Source organism: Sorex araneus, chromosome 8, assembly GCF_027595985.1.
Source record: "Sorex araneus isolate mSorAra2 chromosome 8, mSorAra2.pri, whole genome shotgun sequence".
In the NCBI taxonomy this organism is placed as follows: Eukaryota; Metazoa; Chordata; class Mammalia; order Eulipotyphla; family Soricidae; genus Sorex; species Sorex araneus.
Genome location: NC_073309.1, coordinates 44293605 through 44312221, shown reverse-complemented (window position 1 = coordinate 44312221; position 18617 = coordinate 44293605). Strand labels below are relative to the sequence as shown.

Here is an 18617-nt window from a genome sequence, read left to right as displayed (position 1 = left end):
GTCACGTGGGCGGGCCCATGGGGGTGGGGACGGGGGCGGAGCCTAGGCGGGGGGGCCGGTTTGTTGTGGTCGCCATTTTGCTGGTTGCATTACTGGGTAATCGGGCCCTGGCTCGCCGCGTCCGTCGGATCTCCTCAGCCAGCGGGCAGGTCTGAGCTCGGGCTTCCCGAGCGGTTGGAGTCCCCTCGCCCGCGCCCTCAGGTAACGACGCGGCTGCCGGGCGAAGCGGATTGCGCTCGCGAGGAGCGGGGCAGTACGGGACCCGCCCTGGCCGCGGCGCCGCGAGACTTAGCACGAGGCGGAGGGGGGCGGCGGGCAGGTGCCGGCAGCGCCCGGTTATTCATAGTCGGATTCCTGGAAGGGGCCAAGCCCAGGGGAGCAATCTAGGGAGGGGTCTGGGAGGGGGTAGCGGGGCCCCGCTCCCGCCCTTTGTTTGGGCTCGGCTCCGCTGGCGCATCGTCGTCGCCTAGCAACAGCTGCCCTGGACGGTGATTGGCTGAGCGCTTGGCGAGCGTGGCCAATGGCACGGCTGTTGCCATGGCAGGTGTGGACTGCCAGGCTCGCTCGGGCCCCGCCCGCCAGCTCTTGGCCGGCCGGGGCGGGCCTCAGGGCGGGGGGCGGGACGCTGGGGTCCCCGGGGGCGGGTGGCTGCGCGGGGCGGGGCGGCGGGGCGAGGGTTAACCCGCCCCTCCCCCGTCCACCTGCTTTTCCCCTTCCCCCGCGTGGCCTGGGCTGACCCTCGTCCCCTCCTCTCCCCGCCCCCGGCGGCGGCGGCGGCTGTTGTCACCCACCGGCCGCCTGTCCCGCTTGCCCTCCCCGCCGCGGGGCTTGCCGGGCCCGCCGGGCTGGGACAGGCGGCAGTGTCTCCTCTCCGCTGCCACCGCCGCCATGCTGGCCGCTCGCCCACCCCACTGGGGGCCCCACCGCGCCCCAGCCCCCCGTGGGCCGCGCGCCAGCCTTGACCCGGGTAGGGGGTGGGCGCCGGAGAGAGGGTCCTGGTGTGGGAGGCTCCCGGGCAGCGGTGGGTTGGAGGGGAGCTCCAGGAGAAAGGAGGGGTCTCAGGCCGGCCTAGGAGAAAGGGGTCTGGCGTGGACGGAGTCCTGGGGCAGAGGAGTTTGTTGAGGCGAATGGGCGGGAGGGACTGCTGTGTGAGACCGAGGTTGGCTCTGGGGACCTTCTAGGAACGGGCACTGCTGTGGAGTGACCCCCCGGGTAAAGAGCCACCAGAGAACGGGGCCGCCTCGGAAGAGTGGATGGAGGGGTCTGGGCTCAGATCCACTGAGATGGGGAAGGATTGTCACTTTAAACTTTCCCCCCTGCACCTGCCAGCCTGGTTGGGGCTGACGGGTGGCAAGGGGACCTCGGAATAATGTGGGTTAACAGCTCTGATGTGACCGTGGGGGGATGGGGACAGGGTAGGGGGCAAATTCCCGGGAAGGGTGGGTGCTCAGGCGAGAGAGAGGAACTGGGCATGGCATGGGGAGGGGACCCCTAGGAATGATAAGCTAGGACTGGTATAGGGGTTCTCATAACCTTGGTGTGTTGTTGGTCCCCAAGGGCCTTGATGTGTTTGGGGGACCGGTATAAGACAGCTGTGATTTGGAGGGGGCCCAGAGGACACTCCTGTGGCTAGAGGGGTGGGGGTGGGGTGCAGCTGGGGTGCTTTGGATTGGGTGAGAGGGAGCTGCTGCTGAGCCTTTCTTCGAGAGAGGGGAGCCAGGAGGCAGGCTTGCATGCGAGGGGCACCCCGCTCCCCATGCCTTGGAGGTGTCCGGCTTCCCTTCCCTTCTCCTGATGAATGTCTTTTTGTCCTTTCCTGTCCTGCCCCTTGTCTCCGCCCAGCTCCCCTTCTGTGCTGTCTCCATTGACTTGGTGATCATTCCTTGAAGAACACACTGTGCCCCCCACCCCATTCCTGTCCCCTCTCTTCAAGGCCACCTGTTGCACCCTCTTCCCTTCCTCTCTTCCCTTCCTCTCTGCCCTGCCGACACTGCCCCTCACGTCCCCTTGTTTTGTGTCTTCCTGCCCTCTCGCAGGTCTCAGCGGCGGTGGCAGCCGAGGTGCAGGATGCGAGAAGGCGCCCCCCGGCCGGGCTCCCGCTCCAGGCCTCGCTCCCCTGCGGCCCTCTGAGCCCACCATGGCCGTTCCTCAGGGCCATGGTCCCTTCTCTGGCTTCCCCGGGCCCCAGGAGCACACGCAGGTACATGTTTAAGCTGGGACTACTCACCCCACTTGGGGTAGAAGGTTCTGGGTACCAGAAGAGAGTGTGGGGGCCTAGGACAGTCCTCTGTGGGTGCGGAGGGTCCCGTGGGAGTGGGAGATGGGTGGGATTGGCAGATAGGGCCGGGCTGCAGAGCCTGCCCTCAGGCCCTAGGAGGGCTGGTTCAACGGCTTAGGTTCTCCAGGCATCTGTTTCTCTTTGGGAAAACGGAGCCAGGAGTGACAGCTCCCTGCAGGGCCACTGTGAGGGCTCAGTGAGCTCACGAAGTGCCTGTGAGCTGCTGGATACAGGTCCTGGCACACAGCAAACTCGCATGGCTGGTCCCCAAGAGAAAAGTCTAGCTCACAAGGTGAAGGCAGTGGGAGGCCGATGGTGGAGCCAGCAGGGCACAGGGGTCACAGGGTCTGGATTTTTTAGTGTAGTGACTGCTGAGGCTCCGAAATGCAGAGCTGGGAGCTGGTCCACTGGGGGGCCCAGGGTGCTGGATTTACATCTGAGACCCCAGGTGTGAAAACAGGGCAGAGAGGCTCGGTGTGTGGCGTCAGGGCTGGGAAGGCCCCAAGGGGTGAAGGGAAGACAAGGGGGTGATGACCTCAAGGTGATAGGATACCCAGAATGGATGGCGTCAGGGTGGAAAGATTGGTGGAGGCAGAACCCAGATTTCCTGTACAGTACTTCCCGCTGAACTTCAGAGAAAAGTAAAGGGACTAGAGGGCCCCGTCCAGGAAGATCACTGGTCCCGTCGCTCACTCAGCTGGTCTTTTGAGGAACTCCTGTCCTGTGCCTGGCCCTGTGCCAGGTGCCAGATACACAGCCAGGAGGCATTGTCCCTGCCCACGGGGGCCGTCTACTGGAGGGGAGTCAGTGAGTAGATGACTCCATAGCGGGGAGTGAGGAACCCATGGAGTTCGCCCCCGTAGATGAGAGAGGAAGGCCTGTCCACAGTGTCTGCTGCTAACCCTGCCCCCAGGCATTGCCCGATGTGCGGCTACTGCCACGGAGGCTGCCCCTGGCATTCCGGGATGCGACGTCGGCCCCGCTTCGAAAGCTCTCTGTGGACCTCATCAAGACCTACAAGCACATCAATGAGGTGTGCGGGGTGCAGGGGAGCCCGGCCGGGGGGCTGAGGGGCTCGGCTGCGGGCTCTGGTGGCTCACCGCTCCCCATCTCCCGGCTGGCCGGCGGGGCAGGTTTACTATGCGAAGAAGAAGCGGCGGGCCCAGCAGGCCCCACCTCAGGACTCGAGCACCAAGAAGGAAAAGAAGGTCCTGAACCACGGTTATGACGATGACAACCACGACTACATTGTGCGCAGTGGCGAGCGCTGGCTGGAGCGCTACGAGATCGACTCGCTCATCGGCAAAGGCTCCTTTGGCCAGGTGTGGTGACCCAGGGCCCCTGCTGACCGTGGTCCACACAGCACGGGGGCTGGCCCGGGTGTTCAAGATCCCGTGGCCATTTGGTCAGTCCCTGTCCCGTGTGTACTCCGCAGCCAGACAGCCGGGGAAGGCCCCGTTTGAATTAGCACCCCTGCGCGGGGCCTGGCGTGGGGAGGAGAGGGGGCTCCGCCCTGCCCTCCTCTCCTTGCCTCACGGAACCCTGGGTCCTGCCCTGGCAGGTGGTAAAAGCCTACGATCATCAGAGCCAGGAGCTGGTGGCCATCAAGATCATCAAGAACAAAAAGGCCTTCCTGAACCAGGCCCAGATTGAGCTGCGGCTGCTGGAGCTGATGAACCAGCACGACACGGAGATGAAGTACTACATAGGTGAGGCCAGGCCTCTGGCACGGCGGGCGCTGTCTTCAGGGCAGGGCATGCACTGTGCTTCCCTGGCCTCAGCAGTTCTGCCACCTGTACCCGCTCCGCCGGGTTCACGTGACAGCGCTGGTCAGGGTTTCTGCAGTCTGCCAAGACCAGGCAAGGGGCCTTTCTGCAGCCCCTGGGGGCGGGGACGAGACTGTCTCCCAGGCTCCCCTAACTCACTTGCCTGGAGTCATCATCAGGAGAGCCCCACTGTCCACTGTCCGTCCTTTGCCCAGCACTACATTCCAGAGCCTTTTTACTCTTGTTTTTTTTCCCCCCTATATTGAGTCCTCTTAAAAAAAAAAAAAAAGTAGATTTAAAGAGAGTGCTTGTTTTAGAGTGTGGCAGGCTGGAAAAGTACTACATACAGACTTGGTAGGGAGGGGGGAAGTCCAGTCGGGCCCTGGGAAAACCTGGGAACTACCACTTGGCCAGAGACCGGAGTAGCCTGCAAGCGCTCTGACCCTGCCCCGGCCCCCTTCCCGCAGTGCACCTGAAGCGGCACTTCATGTTCCGGAACCACCTGTGCCTGGTGTTCGAGCTGCTCTCCTACAACCTGTACGACCTCCTGCGCAACACGCACTTCCGCGGCGTCTCGCTGAACCTGACTCGGAAGCTGGCACAGCAGCTCTGCACGGCGCTGCTCTTCCTGGCCACGCCCGAGCTCAGCATCATCCACTGCGACCTCAAGCCTGAGAACATCCTGCTCTGCAATCCCAAGCGCAGTGCCATCAAGATCGTGGACTTTGGCAGCTCCTGCCAGCTTGGCCAACGGGTGCGGCCCAGGGGCGGGGCCTCGGGGGGGCTGGGTGGGGCCCTGGTGGAAAGGAGGGACACAGAGTAGGGGGTGACCCTGCAGGGCTAGAGCTGGGGTAGGGGGTTGGGCGGGAACGGAAGATAGCCAGTGGGGAAGGGCAGCAGGAAGCCTGAGGAAGCCCACGGGGCCAGGTGAAGATGGGTTGGCGGTTTGGCTTTGAGCCTGCCACCGCCCTTTGCTAAATGTTTATTCTCGGCACATAAAACTGGAGGTAGGCTGGGGGCTGGAGGGGAGCACTTCAGGTTTGCTGAGACACTTCAGAGGATGCCAGAAGTAGCTTGGAAGGAGTCTGGCACAGGCATGAGGGTGGGGCCGTGGCTGCAGGCTGTCCCGCTCTGGCACCTGGCTTCAGGCCAGACCAGCAGAGGCTCCAGAGGCTAAGGGGTGGCCGGTGGCAGTGATCAGAACAGTGGGTGCAGTGACTCCAGGGTGGAAGGTCCTACCCCCAGTATACGCGGGAGTGGGGAGGGGTCTCTCTGGGTCTCCTAACCTCTGGAGAGGCCAGGGCTTCTGACCGCTGTCCCTCTCGTCCCCCAGATCTATCAGTACATCCAGAGCCGTTTCTACCGTTCTCCCGAGGTGCTCCTGGGCACGCCCTACGACCTGGCCATCGACATGTGGTCCCTGGGCTGCATCCTCGTGGAGATGCACACCGGGGAGCCCCTCTTCAGTGGCTCCAATGAGGTGTGCTCCCAGAGAGGGGTGTGTGCTGGAGGGGGTGACGCCGGGCGGGCCCGACCACCCTGACCACCTGCCTGCTCGCAGGTGGACCAGATGAACCGGATTGTGGAGGTGCTGGGCATCCCGCCAGCCCCCATGCTGGACCAGGCCCCCAAGGCTCGCAAGTACTTTGAGCGGCTGCCTGGGGGTGGCTGGACCCTACGAAGGACAAAGGAACTCAGGAAGGTGCGGCCCCCGCCCCATGCCGCTCCTCCTACCCTGGGTGCCCCTCACTCTCACACTTGGGGCTCCCTCTCTCCCCGCTACCTCGCCCTTGTGTCTTTCCCGTCCTTCCTCTCCCGCTCCTCCAGCCTTTGCCCTCCTCCCCTACCCACCCCGCCCTCCTGCCCCCTCCCCAGCTCTGAGCTTCTCTCTCCACTTCCTCTCTTGTGCCTCTGTTTCCCCGTGTGTGTCTCCCTGCCCCTCCTGCCCACTGACGGCCACTCTCTTGCCCCCCCTCCCACCCCCTCCCTGCCAGGATTACCAGGGCCCCGGGACACGGCGGCTGCAGGAGGTGCTGGGCGTGCAGACGGGCGGGCCCGGGGGCCGGCGGGCGGGGGAGCCGGGCCACAGCCCCGCCGACTACCTCCGCTTCCAGGACCTGGTGCTGCGCATGCTGGAGTATGAGCCCGCCGCCCGCATCAGCCCGCTGGGGGCCCTGCAGCACGGCTTCTTCCGCCGCACTGCCGACGAGGCCACCAACACGGGCCCGGCAGGCAGCAGTGCCTCCACCTCGCCCGCACCCCTCGACACCTGCCCCTCCTCCAGCACCGCCAGCTCCATCTCCAGCTCTGGTGGGTGCCCAGTGCCAGAGAGGGGAGCATGGGGGCGGCGCAGCTCTGCTGCGGCCTGACCCAGGGGATCTTGTCTCTGGGGCCTTCAACTCCACCGAGCAACACTGTTCCCCCTTGGTGGGGGCCTTGGCAGATGGGTGGACTGTCGCCTCAGGTGCACCTGGGGAGGCACTTTCTGTGTGCTCACATGGGGAAGGTAGATTTTAGGGGCACTGATATTTTTTCTGAGAAGAGAACCGTAGGATCAGAGTAAGGGATGCCCTGAGCAGCCAAGCAGGGCTGGGACAGGCGAGCTCACTCCCCCCGTCTCCGAAAGGGACCCTGGGCTCAGACCCACAGCTGGTTCCACCTCCAGCCGTCATAGCCCATCTCTGACCCCGTGTCTCAGGATGAGACTCCATCCCTTGAAAGCACTCAGGTCCCCCATCCAGACCTGCACCCCAGCCTCACCCCAGGCTCCGCCCAGCACCCCCTCACCTAAGGCCTCTTCTCTTCCCTGGCACTTCAGGAGGCTCCAGTGGCTCCTCCAATGACAACCGGGCCTACCGGTACAGCAACCGATATTGTGGGGGCCCCGGGCCCCCCATCACTGACTGTGAGATGAACAGCCCCCAGGTATGGGGCTCGAGGGTCTTTGGAGGTGGGTGGTGGGTGTCTGGGCCCTCAGGATCTGGGGCCTTCCTCACGCACGGTACGGTTCTTCTTTCAGGTCCCACTTTCCCAGCCGCTGCGCCCCTGGGCGGGGGGTGATGTGCCCCACAAGACACATCAGGCCTGTGCCTCCGCCGTGTCACTTCCAGGGCCGGGGGCCCAGTTACTCCCCCAACCCCACTGCCTTGGCCGACCCCCATCACCAACCTCACCGCCACCCCCGGAGCTGATGGATGTGAGCCTGGCGGGCGGCCCTCCGGACTGCTCCCCACCTCACCCAGCACCTGCCCCCCAGCACCCGGCTGCCTCAGCCCTCCGGACTCGGGTGACAGGAGGTCGTCCACCCCTCCCACCCCCCGACGACCCTGCCGCTCTGGGACCTCGCTTGGGCCTCCGTGGTGTGCCCCAGAGCACGGCAGCCAGCTCATGACCCCGCCCTCTCCCTGGGGCCCCTCCTGAAGCCATACCCCCTCCTCCCATCTGGGGGCCCTGGGCTCCCATCCTCATCTCTCCCCTTGACTGGAATTGCTGCTACCCAGCTGGGGTGGGTGAGGCCTGCACTGACCGGGGCCTAGGGCAGGGGGTGGAGGAGAGGGGTTCAGGCGTACCCTCCCCACTAAGGACTGGACCCTTGGCCCCCCCCTTGTTTTCTATTTATTGTACCAAAGACAGTGGTGGTCCGGTGTTGGGGAGTCCCCTCTCACCCCAGGGCCCTAGGAGGGGGTGGGGGCAGGTAGGGGGAGATGGCCTTGCTCCTCCTTGCTGTACCCCCCAGTAAAGAGCTTTCTCACATGCCCGCCTGAACGTTTGCAGGGGTCCGGCTCCCCTGGCTCAGTCCTCAGAGGCATGGTGGGGAGCGGTGTTGGGGTCGGGTATGAAGAGCTCTGCCACCCGGGCTGTTGGCGCAGGCAAGGCTGCTGTGGGCCAGGGCTCAGGCGTCCTAGTCGGGAGTCCTGGGTAGGGCTCTAGCCCATTTTTGCCATCTCCGGGGTAGACTCAGACCCTAAATGGGCCCAGACCCCAGCTCTGGCCAGTCTCTGAGAGGTGGCATCAGGTTCTACCCTAAAAGTCAGGGCTGTCACAGAATCCACCAGGAGAGAGAGGCCCCTTATTCCAGGCAGGCGTCCAGTAGGTGCTGAGTGCATGTAGCAGGCCTTGGCGTCATCTGGGGAATGGCAGGCAGGCAGGTAATGGGTACAGACTTAATAGTGACGACCCGCCCCCCTCCAACCCTCCTCCCACATCTGGTGTCACCCTTTGGAACCAGTGCGAAGCAAAGCGTTTTTGAGATCTCTGACCAAAAGATATTCCGAGGTTTCAGGTAAGTGAGCCTGTTTCCGTGGCATTTTGGAAACCTCTGTCTCCCGAACGGCCAATTTAGGGGCGTCTGATTCAAAGAGTACCGTTTTTCTGCCACTAGTGTGCGATGCTTTCTGGGAAATGGAGTTTTACTTAGTCCTCCCCGCCCCCTTTTTATTGGCGAACTACAAAGACCAGAATCCTTTTTGCCAGCGTGGCTGGGGGCGGGCTCTGGGGCAGCCAATTGGCAGTCAGGGAGGGAGGGGCCTGGCGTTGGGGGCGGGCCGTAGAGGCGCCACCCGGGAAGGGGGAGCGGGTTTCGGGGGCTGTGCGCAAGCGCGTGGGTCTGCGGCGTGCGGGAGCGGGTGGGAGCGGCCGGAGGCCTGGCTGCTCGCCGCGGTGCAGAGGCGGAGGTAGGAGCTTCCTGCCCTGGCCTCGGGGACCCGTCGGGGACCCGCGCGGGTTCGCTGATAGAGGCGCGGGGGAGTGATGCGCAGAGGCAGCGGTGCGAGCTGCAGGTGCTTGGTGGTGGCGATCTGGAGAGTTCCGTAGGGATCATCGTGGGAGATTTTATTGGCTATGTCGGGAGCTTGGAGTTTGAGGGTCTCAAGGAGCCCCGGGGGCCTTTCTAGAAGGGCAGGAGCACCCTCAGTCTGGTCCGGGAGCCCAGCCTGGCCTCTGTGGCCGGGAAGAGGACTTTAGGGTGGCCGGGTCCCGGATCTTGGGGAAGGTTGCAGGTGGGTCCATTACGAGGGATGACTGGTACTGGAACCGTGCCGGGCATGCTGCGAGCGCTGAATTCTTCCTCACCCTCTCTCGGCCCCCCCCCCCCACTCTTCCCTTGCTTCAGTTGGGGTGGTGGTAAGGAACTATCTGGGGAGCAGGTGTGACCTCTCTTTGGCAAAGGATATTGAGAGCAGAGAAAGGTTGGGTCATTTAAGAACTTAGGAAGCGGAGGGCTCAGGTGGGCCTGAGCGAGTTGTGTGACCATCGATCCCCTTAGCAAGGTGCATGAGAAGCGACAAGACTCAGGGGTCGGATTGCGTGGGCCTGTGAGGAGCTTGGGCTACACCTGCGATGCTCATCCCAATTTGTTTCCGGGCCAGACCCGCCCATGACCTGTCTCCTCTCTGCTCCCTGGAGAGGTGGGCATGAGAGGAATCTTGGCTGAGATCCTTTTCTTCCTGTTCCCCTGGGGGGTACCCTCTCCCTCCCTTCTGTCTGCTCAGATGCAAAGCTCTGGCATTGTCCTTGACTCTGCAGTGTCTCCCGAACATGTTCCCAGCTCTTCCCCCTGGACCGGCTGGCAGCCTCCCCGCACAGCCAAGGTGCCGTGAGCATCTGCGTCAGAGCTTCCTGTGGCTCCGTGGCATGGCATGCCTGCCAAGTATCCCCAGTGATTGCCCCCTCCCGCCTCTCCCTCCTTGCTGCCTCGGCTCTGGCAACCTGTCTTTGGAGCTGGTTCCGCTGTCATCCATCTCGTAGCTTCCTTTCCTTAACTTTATTTTTTAAATTTATTTGTTTTTCCTTTCCTTAACTTTAGTCTTAGCACCCGTGTAGCTGTTAGGAAACTGACATGCCTTGTGGTCAGTGTTCCCTTCCTCTATAAGCATCAGCAGAGCAGGGTGTTCTGTCTATTCCATGCTTTCATCAGCAGTACCCACAAACACTTGGCCCAGGCTAGGGGCACCATAACTATCAGAGCACAAATCCTGGTTCGAGCAGCCCAGAGATCTGACAGTCCTCTGTACATAGAACAGGAAGGAGACACCGTTAAGTTTGCTAAGGTCTTCATAGATGTTTCATGTCACTGTGCCTCTGCTCTATGGAAACATGGCCAAGAGCAAATGGGATTCCTGCCCCCCACCCCCCAAGAGCGCACGTTAGGGGGATGATGGATATTATCAACTCTCCACCCGGATCGGATGCGGCAGGGACAGAGTGCCTCAGAGCACTGGCAGGACAGCTAACCTACACCTGCACGTGCTCTGGGAAATGAGGTTCGAGGTGGTGGAGGGGCCGTTCAGGCCTTTAAGAAGCAGAAGGGGTTAAGGTGCTTGAGTTGCATACAGCTGACCTGAGTTCTGTCCCAGGTTCTGCATGATCCCCCAGCACCCTGGGGTGTGGCCTGACCCCTCCCCACTAGCACTCCTCAAAAATGAGGGTAAGAGGAATCAGTGGGGAAGAGGGTAGAAGCCCCAGAGATTGAGGGGAGAGGAAGAGACCAGATCACCCAGGTCTGTGATAAATATGTCCTGGGGTGATAGTACAGTGGGTAGGGTCTTGCTCTGATGGATAGTACAGTGGGTAGGGTACTTGACTGGCATGTGGCTGACCTGGGTTTGATCCCGGGTGTCCCATGTGGTCCTCCGAGCACCACCAGAGTGGTGGTGCAGAACCAGGAGTAACCCCTGAGCACCCGCCCAGTGTTGTTGTGACCCAAAACCAAAAAAAGTGTCTCCTGGGACCAGAGCAGTGGTACAATATGTAGGGGACTTGCCCTGCACCAAAAAGAAAGAAATGTGTGTCCCTAATGCCCACTTATTGTCAGCAAAAAAAGGGAAAAAATTGGGAGCAGGGAGTGGGTGGGGGTGGCACACCCAGCAATGCTGAGGGCATACTCCTGGCTCTGCAGTCAGAAAACACTCCTGGGGGTGCTCAGGGGACCGTATGGGATTCTGGGGATTGAACTTGAGTCAACCATATGCAAGGCAAATACCCTCCCCACGGGTCCCCAAATTTTAAGCGAAAGGAGACAAGGTCACTTTTGTGTGTTAGACGTTTCCCTCTGGCTGCTGTCTGGGGAATTGTTGACTGGAGAGGATTGAAATTTCAAGTGGCCCATTGGCAAGGCCAGCGTCATTAGGAGCAAATAGCAGCTCCTCGGCCAGCCCCACCTTCCTCCTATCACTTCCTGTGGAGTGAGGGAGGGTGGTGCTAGGGGCTGGGCCTTGCAGTTCCTGCTCTCTTGGGGAGCCCAGGCCAGCCCCCAGCTGCTGCAGTGGATTTATTCCAGGTGCCCAGCCCTGCTCCCAGCTGACCCAGGAGCAGAGATGGGCAGGCCTGACTCATCTTGGCCACATTCCAGCATCCAGAGCACAAAAACGGCTGCTCTCTTAAGGCACTATTTGGGGATGATTTGTTACCCACTCGTAGCTAACTAAGACCAACTTTCGGCAGTCGTACCATTTTCTGTAATTAGCCCATTTAATCCTCACGGTCACGGTGACATCGACATCGTTACTCCCTTTGTACAAATGAGCAATTGGTTCCTATTCAATTCCCAGCTTGGCATTTGGTCCCCCAAGCACTGCCAGGAGTGGTGCCTGAGCACAGAGCCAGGAGTAAGTGCTGAGCATTGCCAAGTGTGTCCCCCAAATTTTTATTTATTTATTTTTTTTTTATGGACTGCAGCTCACTGGGATAATCTGTGCCTTGCAGATTAATCAAACCTGGGTCTAATCCCCAGTATTCCCCACAAAAAAAAAAGAAACTGGGCTGGAAAGAGTTCACCAGTTGAGCACATTCTTTGCAGGTCCAATCCCCGGCACCACTTGGTTCTCCAGCCCCTGAGCTGGGAGTAACCCCTGAGCACCGCCAGGTGTAGCCCCGAACAATCTGTAATTGTTGAGGAAGGTGGGTCAGCAGATCAATAAACGCATCCTGAGCCCACTTAACTCCTAACACCCTCAGGTCAGAGCCTTCCGGCGGCTGAGGCACCTTTTCTTCTCTGAAAAGCAGGGCTTGGAAAGGTCCTGGGCTCCCCCCTCCCCCTGTAACTGCAGGGAACCGGCAGCCCCCACGTCTGCAGTGGGCCGACACACTGGGCAGGGAGCTCAGGAGCCGGAGTCTGAAGCCGGTTTCTGCTAGGACAAACCCCGAAGGGCAGAGCGTTGCTGGGAGGCCCAGGTGAGCCCACAGAGTCGGCGGCCAGGAGCTGGCCTCCTGCTGCTGCCGGGACAGACTCGCTTCAGTCTGTCTGACGGAATTCTGTGCCCAGCTGGGTTTACGCTCTGGGGCCTGGCATGCGTGGGGTTGAGCCGTCATCACTCATCAGACGCTGCCGTCTCAGGGGAAGGGGCTCAGGAACATCTGGAAGGAGGGGTTACGGAAGCAGGGCCCGGAGGAAAGGACAGCTGAGGTCTTCCTGCGGAGGATGTTGTAGGGGTGTGTTTTACCCAGGGCTTCCCTGAAGCAATCTTGTCACTGAACCATATCCCCAGTCCCTAAGAAGGACATTCCCCCAGTGGCATGCTTGACGCAGCAGAAAGGATCACACTGGACCCGAGCACCAGCTGGGCCAGAAGGTGCAGTGGGGAGGCCTCACGGCCGACTGGATCCCAGTGCATGGGCGGGTGAAGGCAGGCGCCTGGAGTCGGAGGGCTGGGGGCCTAACGCAGCCTTTGCCTGGCTGCCAGTTTGCAGAAATTTCCTAAGGGCCTGCACAAACCACCCAGCCCCGATTGTGGCGCGGTGTCGTTGTCAGTATTGGCCTAGCAAAGGTGTGAGGACTCTCAGCCGTGCTTTGGTGGTCAGCACACCGTTTCCCCGCTGTCCCCTGTCCGCAGGCACCGAAGGGTTGAAACCTGCTGATCGATCCAACACCTGGCACCAGGAGGGGCGCAGGGACCCCTTGGACAGGAGGTCACCCTGCAGGACGGTTGATGGGCGCTGAAGGAGAGGCGGGGAGATGCGGGCAGACTGGGGGCGTCTGTGGCCAGGATTGGGGCCTGTCGGGGGTGGAGGGTGAGCTGCACCCGGGCAGTGCAGCGGGAAGCCGTGGCGGTGACCGGAGGGACTGGATGAGGCCGTCTGCTGGCCTCTGCCACTTTGCTTCCCCTGCAGCCTTGATGCATCGCCCTCCCCGCTCAGTTCCCACAGCCCCAGTGCCCCCACCAGGACTGAATGCCCAGGGTCAGAGACGGCGACATGCTCAGAGCGAGTGCACCCTGTGAGGTGACAGCCCCCCACCAGATAGGGCTCGGGACTGGGAGCCCGGCAGGCTCACCTGCGTAGTCTAGGAGTCAGAAGGACCCTGAGGGAACTGGGGACCCTCCCGGGAGCCGCACCTGGTGAAGCCATCCGATTTGGAGAAAGGGGTCTCGGGCTGTATTTCCACCGAGCAGTTCTGTGTTTCTAGAAATGTTGCGAAGAGCGTATAGCGATTCCCCAGGTGCCTGACGCCGCCCCCCACCTGCCCCCTGCTCCCCTTTCCTTAATTCCTAGGGATTAATCTGGCAGGACTAACATCACGCCGAGCTTGAGTGCACCAGTGCGAGGAAATCCGCCTGAAGAGCTGACGGTTCTCATCCTCCATCCTCAGCTCCAGGCCTGATTCCGGTCCTCCCGTTCCCACTAATGTTCTTTTTCTGTTCCAGGAGCCAGCCCCTGGCCCCCCTGCTGCCTTTGTCCATCCTGTCTCCTTGGGCGTCTCCGTCTGTCCTTGCTTTGCGTGGCATCAGGGCCGGTGTTTGGGGGAACGTGTGTCTGGTCTTTTCCCCCTGGTTACCGGGGACTGTGGCTGCGGCTGGAGCAGCCCTCAGGGCCCAGGCGCAGGTGACTGGCCCGGCACCTCGCCGTCCTGTCATGTGCTGTGAGAACCAGGCACGGGGCACGGCTCCGGGGCAGTGTGCGGGGACACCGGGGATGGATCTTGGGGACGGGTCAGTCCAGCCGACTCTTGGGGGTGCAGGCGCTCCCGTCTTCCCCAAGTTCCACCTGTTCGTTTCTGCCCGCTCCCTCGCTCTTGGCCAGGGGGGCATCTGTCCCCCCCTCCACCATGCTGCTTTCGGGGCGGTTCCTGCACACGTCTGCACTCGCAGGTCTTGATCCTTGGGGACTCACCCAGTGCTCTGGAGCATCATTGTTCCGCTCAGGTCCTTCGGGTGTGGGGCTCTTGGGGCCTCCTGGGCGGTGGCACCTTTTCCTCTCAGCCACCCCCTTCCCTGCCCTGGACAGGCCCTGGCTCCAGAGCACCTCGGCCCCCGTCCTCACCCATCCCCGGTCCCTTGGCTGACAGTGGGGACATGCATGGGTGAGTTCAAACCCCCATGCTCACACGGGGCCCGCTTCCCTGTCAGAGGGACAGACGGACAGAGGTGTCGTGTCTGCACAGGCGGGAGCCGGCTCCCTCCCGATGACACTGACTGGCATCCCCAGAGCAGCCCTGTCCGCCTCCCCCTGCGCCTGTCGCTCTGAGCCTGGCTCCGTGGCACCGCCGGCCAGGTGGCCCGGCCACTCTCTGCCATGAGCACAGTGTCCCGGGGCCCTGTGAGCCTGTGACCTCCCCCTGTCATCCTCATCATCTCACTTGAGGAATGATTCCTGTCTCTTGCTCCCTGCTTGCCCTGACCCCCACACTGTAGTCTCTGGGGCCTCCCCCCCCCACACACACACCCTGTGCCATCTGACCCTGTTTCCTGTGTCTGCACTTGTGGTGCCCCAACCCGCCTTCAGCCCCAGGTGACACATGGACGCCTGATTCGCTGTGTCCTCAATGGCAGGCCTGACTCTCATCTGGCTCTTGTGTCATCCCCCCCACCCCCAGTGCCATTGATCATTCCTGCCCTCTCCTCACTGTCCTCTGTCCTCTTGTGTCTGCCTCACCTGCTCCCTTCGGTCCCCCGAGTCACCTGTTCACCCACCTGCCATTGGCTGGGAGCAGGAGTCTGTGGGACATGCTGGTGTCCATGGCAACAGAGATGCCTGTCCCCATTTCCCTCATGCCTTAGGGCAGGTGGCTCCTCAGCCCGGCGCGTGCTCTGGCCCCTGACGGGCCCCGTCTCAAGACAGGGGCCTCCAGAGGGAACCCCCGCTTATTCCCGAGTCCGAAGTGCAGCGTGCACCTCATCAGAAGCAGCGCCTGCCGGGGACACGCTCTCCTGGAGTGCGCCAAACCCTGGTGCCTGGGTCTCGGGGGCAGTGCTGGCGGGAGCCCCTCCCTCCCTCTGAAAACGCCGCAGACACTGTCACGCCAGAGGGAGCTGTGAGGGGGACATGCTGCCACGCAGGTTCACCCTTGTCCCTGACAGGTGACCTGTACCAGTGGTTTCAAACCCCGGGGTCTTGGGACAGGTTTGTGCCTGCTGGGGAAGGCCACCCAAGGGAGGAAATTCCTGGCATCTGCCCTGAGGCCTGCTGACTCTTGGGGTAGTGAGCTCTAAGGTGCGAGCCCAGGTCTCCCCGCTCGGCTTTGGGCGGAATCTTCTGCCTCAGGCTCGTTCCCTGGCCGCCCAGCCCCCTGCATCCACTCCATCTTCCTGGTCCCCCAGAGGCGCCTCCTGCTCAGAGCTGGTTTCCCATGAGGCCCAGCAAGCCCTCGGCAGTGGCCGCCGCATTGTCCAGAGCTGCCCCCTTGCCCGCCCCTTCGACTCGCCACCCCCGTCTCGGGTCTTTGGCGAGTGGCTCGCCCCTCTCGTGACCAGGGCAGCGTTTCAGATGGGCTGACATCGTCTCTGTCCACCAAAAATATTCTGTGACACCTCCACCTTCCTTTCAAAGGAACAGAGAGAAAGGTCTGAGGCACACGTGCGCCCTGGCCCCGAGCCCAGCTTCCCCCTGCTGGCACGTCGCTTGCCCACTTCCGTGACGTGCAGGATGATCCAGGTGTTTTCAGAGTGGCAAGATTTGAGGGTGGGGAGCAAAAACAGTGGAGAGGGCACTTGCCTGGCGCGTGGCTGACCTGAGTTCCATCCCTAGCAGCTTGTGGGGTCCCCTGAGCACCTCCAGGAGTGATCCCTGAGCACAGAGCCCAGAGTAAGCTCCCTGAGTGCCACCGGGTGTGGCCCCGAAAGCAAACTGAAAACTGGCAGGTTGTTTTGCTTGAAGACCAGGGGACCCAAGGCCAAGGAGAAAGCTCACAGGGCCGAAGCATAGGTTTCACCTGCCCTGGGCCCTGAGTTTGACCCCCGACACTGGAGGACCCCCCACCCCCCACCCAGCATCGCTGTGTAGCCCTGGTGACCCCCAGCACCAGAGAATCCAAACTGTCCCCATATCACCGGGCTCTCTGGCCAAAATAAAGCAGCTCCAGATCCTTGCAGTAGATCCTCCACCCCGCTGATTAACGGGGTCCCTCCCTCTCCTGATCCTCTCCTGATCCCTTACCCCCTCACTTCCCAGGCACAGCCAGATCTGTCCAGGCCTCACCGTCACCCACCTTTGGCCCGGGATCCAGCCCAGTCACCCCACATTGCTCCGGAGTCAGAAACACAATCCCCCGAGCAGGGCCCGGGATAGTTCATCCACGCGGGGCCCCCTCTCCGCGGGCGAGCCTCCCCTCCTCACTCAGAGTGGCCACCTGCGGGCCGCTCTGCTCGCGCTCCCAGCCTCCCCGCAAGCACACTCGGAATGAAACAGGGACCTCCGTGCTGAGCTCCTTGGCGAGCTCCCCGAGGGCAGGGGTCGTGTGTGTCCGCGTGCCTGTGTGTCTGTGTGTGAGTGTGTGTGGCCCCATACGGTCCCGCACACGGCCCAACTCTGAGCACGTGCCCGGGACGGGGATGCATGAGCGCGTGAGTGATTTCGCAGGCCAATCGCTGGGTGCTGGTGACCACGAAGCCAGTGTTGTCAACCGGACTGAACCCAACCCCTGGAGCCGAGTCACCGTGCAAGCCCGGGGGTCGGGAGGGGAAGCGAGTGCCTGCGTTTCCGTCCGGCTCCCCACTGCTGCCAGTGCATTGCGGTAACAGTGGGTCTGGACCGTGCCGTTGGGTCTGGCGAGCCATGGACCCTTGCGATGGGGCTCGTGTGACTCAAGATGTACTCAGACAGAGTGTAAAATACCCACCGGATTTCAAAGACTTAGTACAAACAAGAGAATGTAAAAATAACTCAATAATTTTTATATTGATCACCTGTTAATATGGTAATATTTTGGCTATATCAAGTTAAATAAAATATATTATTAAAATTTCACCTGTTTTTGTGTCGTGCTGCTGGGGAGCTGCTCAGAGAATTTTAATTCTACTCCTAACTCTCCGGATGCTGCTTTTAGCTCTTTCTGCTCTAGAACTTCCCTGCTTTGGCGGGGGAGTGGTGAGGACAGAGGTTTTAGAGTCACATCAGGGGCTACTCCCAGTTCTGGGGTAAGGGGGTCATTCCTGGCTGATGCTTCAGAGTTGATGCTTAGGGGATGCCCCAGCTTTAACTTGGGCATTCTGTCTTGTTCTCTCTGGCCCCAGACCTCCCTTCTCAGACTCTGCACGAGCTCATGTCACTGAGTGTGGGGGTGTCATTCTAAAATTAATTACGGTACATTATCAGTAAACGTTTGGTTTGTGTATACCTGTGTGCGTGCTCTAGTACACTCCAGCCAGGCATGTGCAAGCATTGCCTCCAACGGCGTGCCCTCCAGTGACCCGCCAGGACTGCCAGTGGGGGAGCTCGGCCAGACACCCAGGCACGGCCCGTGACCCACGCTAAGGCCAGGAGTGGGAGCCGCATAGGCAGATCCATGCTGGCCCCCATCGCAGCTGCAACAGCAGAGGAAAGAAAGGGAAAAGACGTTTTTTAAAAAGAAGGGGCTGAGGCAGAGATGCCTCCAGATGCCACACCAAGCTGAGTCTCAGAGCTGGGGCACCTGGGAGGGGGATGAGCCCATTACCTACCCAAACAGCTCCGGCAGCCAAAAACCTCCATGATCTAATTGCTGCCATGCTCATGGCTAGACTCCACAGGCTCAGGATGAGCCTCACCCAGGAATGAATCTGTTGAAACACGCAGGTATGTGGGTTTTGTGACTGAAATCCCCAGGCTCTCGTGGAGTTGGGGATGGGTGACCTTCCCCCATCCCCCTGTGCTTGCAGGAGTCTGGCAGTCATGCCTATGAACTGCATCGAGCCATATAAACTCATTAACTGGCCATGATCCAGAGACTCATAAATAAATCTCAGGAAAGATCAACAAGCTGCAGAGATGCTTCTGGATCCCAAAGTCACCATCCAGTTAAAAATATAAACTCCAGCTTTGTCACCCCATTCAAAATTTAGAATTCCTGGAGCACGAGGCCATGAGATCTCATATTCCACACCACTGATGTACCAGGAATAGCACACTACATTGGATGGGATTAAGTAGAAGGCAACCAATCTCAATTAAGAAAATATCAGCACACAAGACTCAATGTGTGGGGCTGGATTGATAGCACAGCAGGTAGGGCGTTTGCCTTGCATGCGGACAACCCGGGTTCGATTTCCAGCATTCCATATGGTCCCCAAGCACTGCCAGAAGTAATTCCTGAGTGCAGAGCCAGGAGTAACCCCTGTGCATCGCCAGGTGTGACCCAAAAAGAAAAAAAAAAGGCTCAAAGTATA

The 18617-nt window shown here is 61.0% G+C and overlaps 1 protein-coding gene across 5 annotated transcripts; it reads left to right on the top strand.

Annotated features, from left to right (window-relative positions):
• The first annotated feature begins 48 nt into the window (after positions 1-48).
• Positions 49-17220, top strand: DYRK1B (dual specificity tyrosine phosphorylation regulated kinase 1B). Of its 5 annotated transcripts, none has more exons than XM_004620752.3 (12): positions 49-201; positions 2037-2200; positions 3192-3311; positions 3412-3600; positions 3840-3987; positions 4512-4798; positions 5378-5524; positions 5606-5746; positions 6039-6074; positions 6159-6354; positions 6863-6969; positions 7064-17220. In XM_004620752.3, exons 2-12 carry the CDS (start codon positions 2138-2140, stop codon positions 7433-7435), a joined length of 1806 nt encoding a protein of 601 aa, XP_004620809.1. In that variant the 5' UTR covers positions 49-201; positions 2037-2137; the 3' UTR covers positions 7436-17220. The 5 variants fall into 5 exon arrangements, with proteins under 5 accessions (XP_004620809.1, XP_055002535.1, XP_004620810.1 ...); XM_055146560.1 differs by adding an exon at positions 1843-1872 and having other exon boundaries at positions 6039-6354; XM_004620753.3 differs by lacking the exon at positions 6039-6074.
• Positions 17221-18617: the final 1397 nt, after the last annotated feature.

Excerpts from the sequence above, each read along its gene's own strand:
- DYRK1B (XM_004620751.3), top strand. The coding sequence starts at position 2,138 with ATGGCCGTTCCTCAGGGCCATGGTCCCTTCTCTGGCTTCCCCGGGCCC. Across the intron at positions 3,312-3,411 it reads CCTACAAGCACATCAATGAG|GTTTACTATGCGAAGAAGAA; the intron begins GTGTGCGGGGTG and ends CCGGCGGGGCAG. Across the intron at positions 6,970-7,063 it reads GTGAGATGAACAGCCCCCAG|GTCCCACTTTCCCAGCCGCT; the intron begins GTATGGGGCTCG and ends TTCTTCTTTCAG.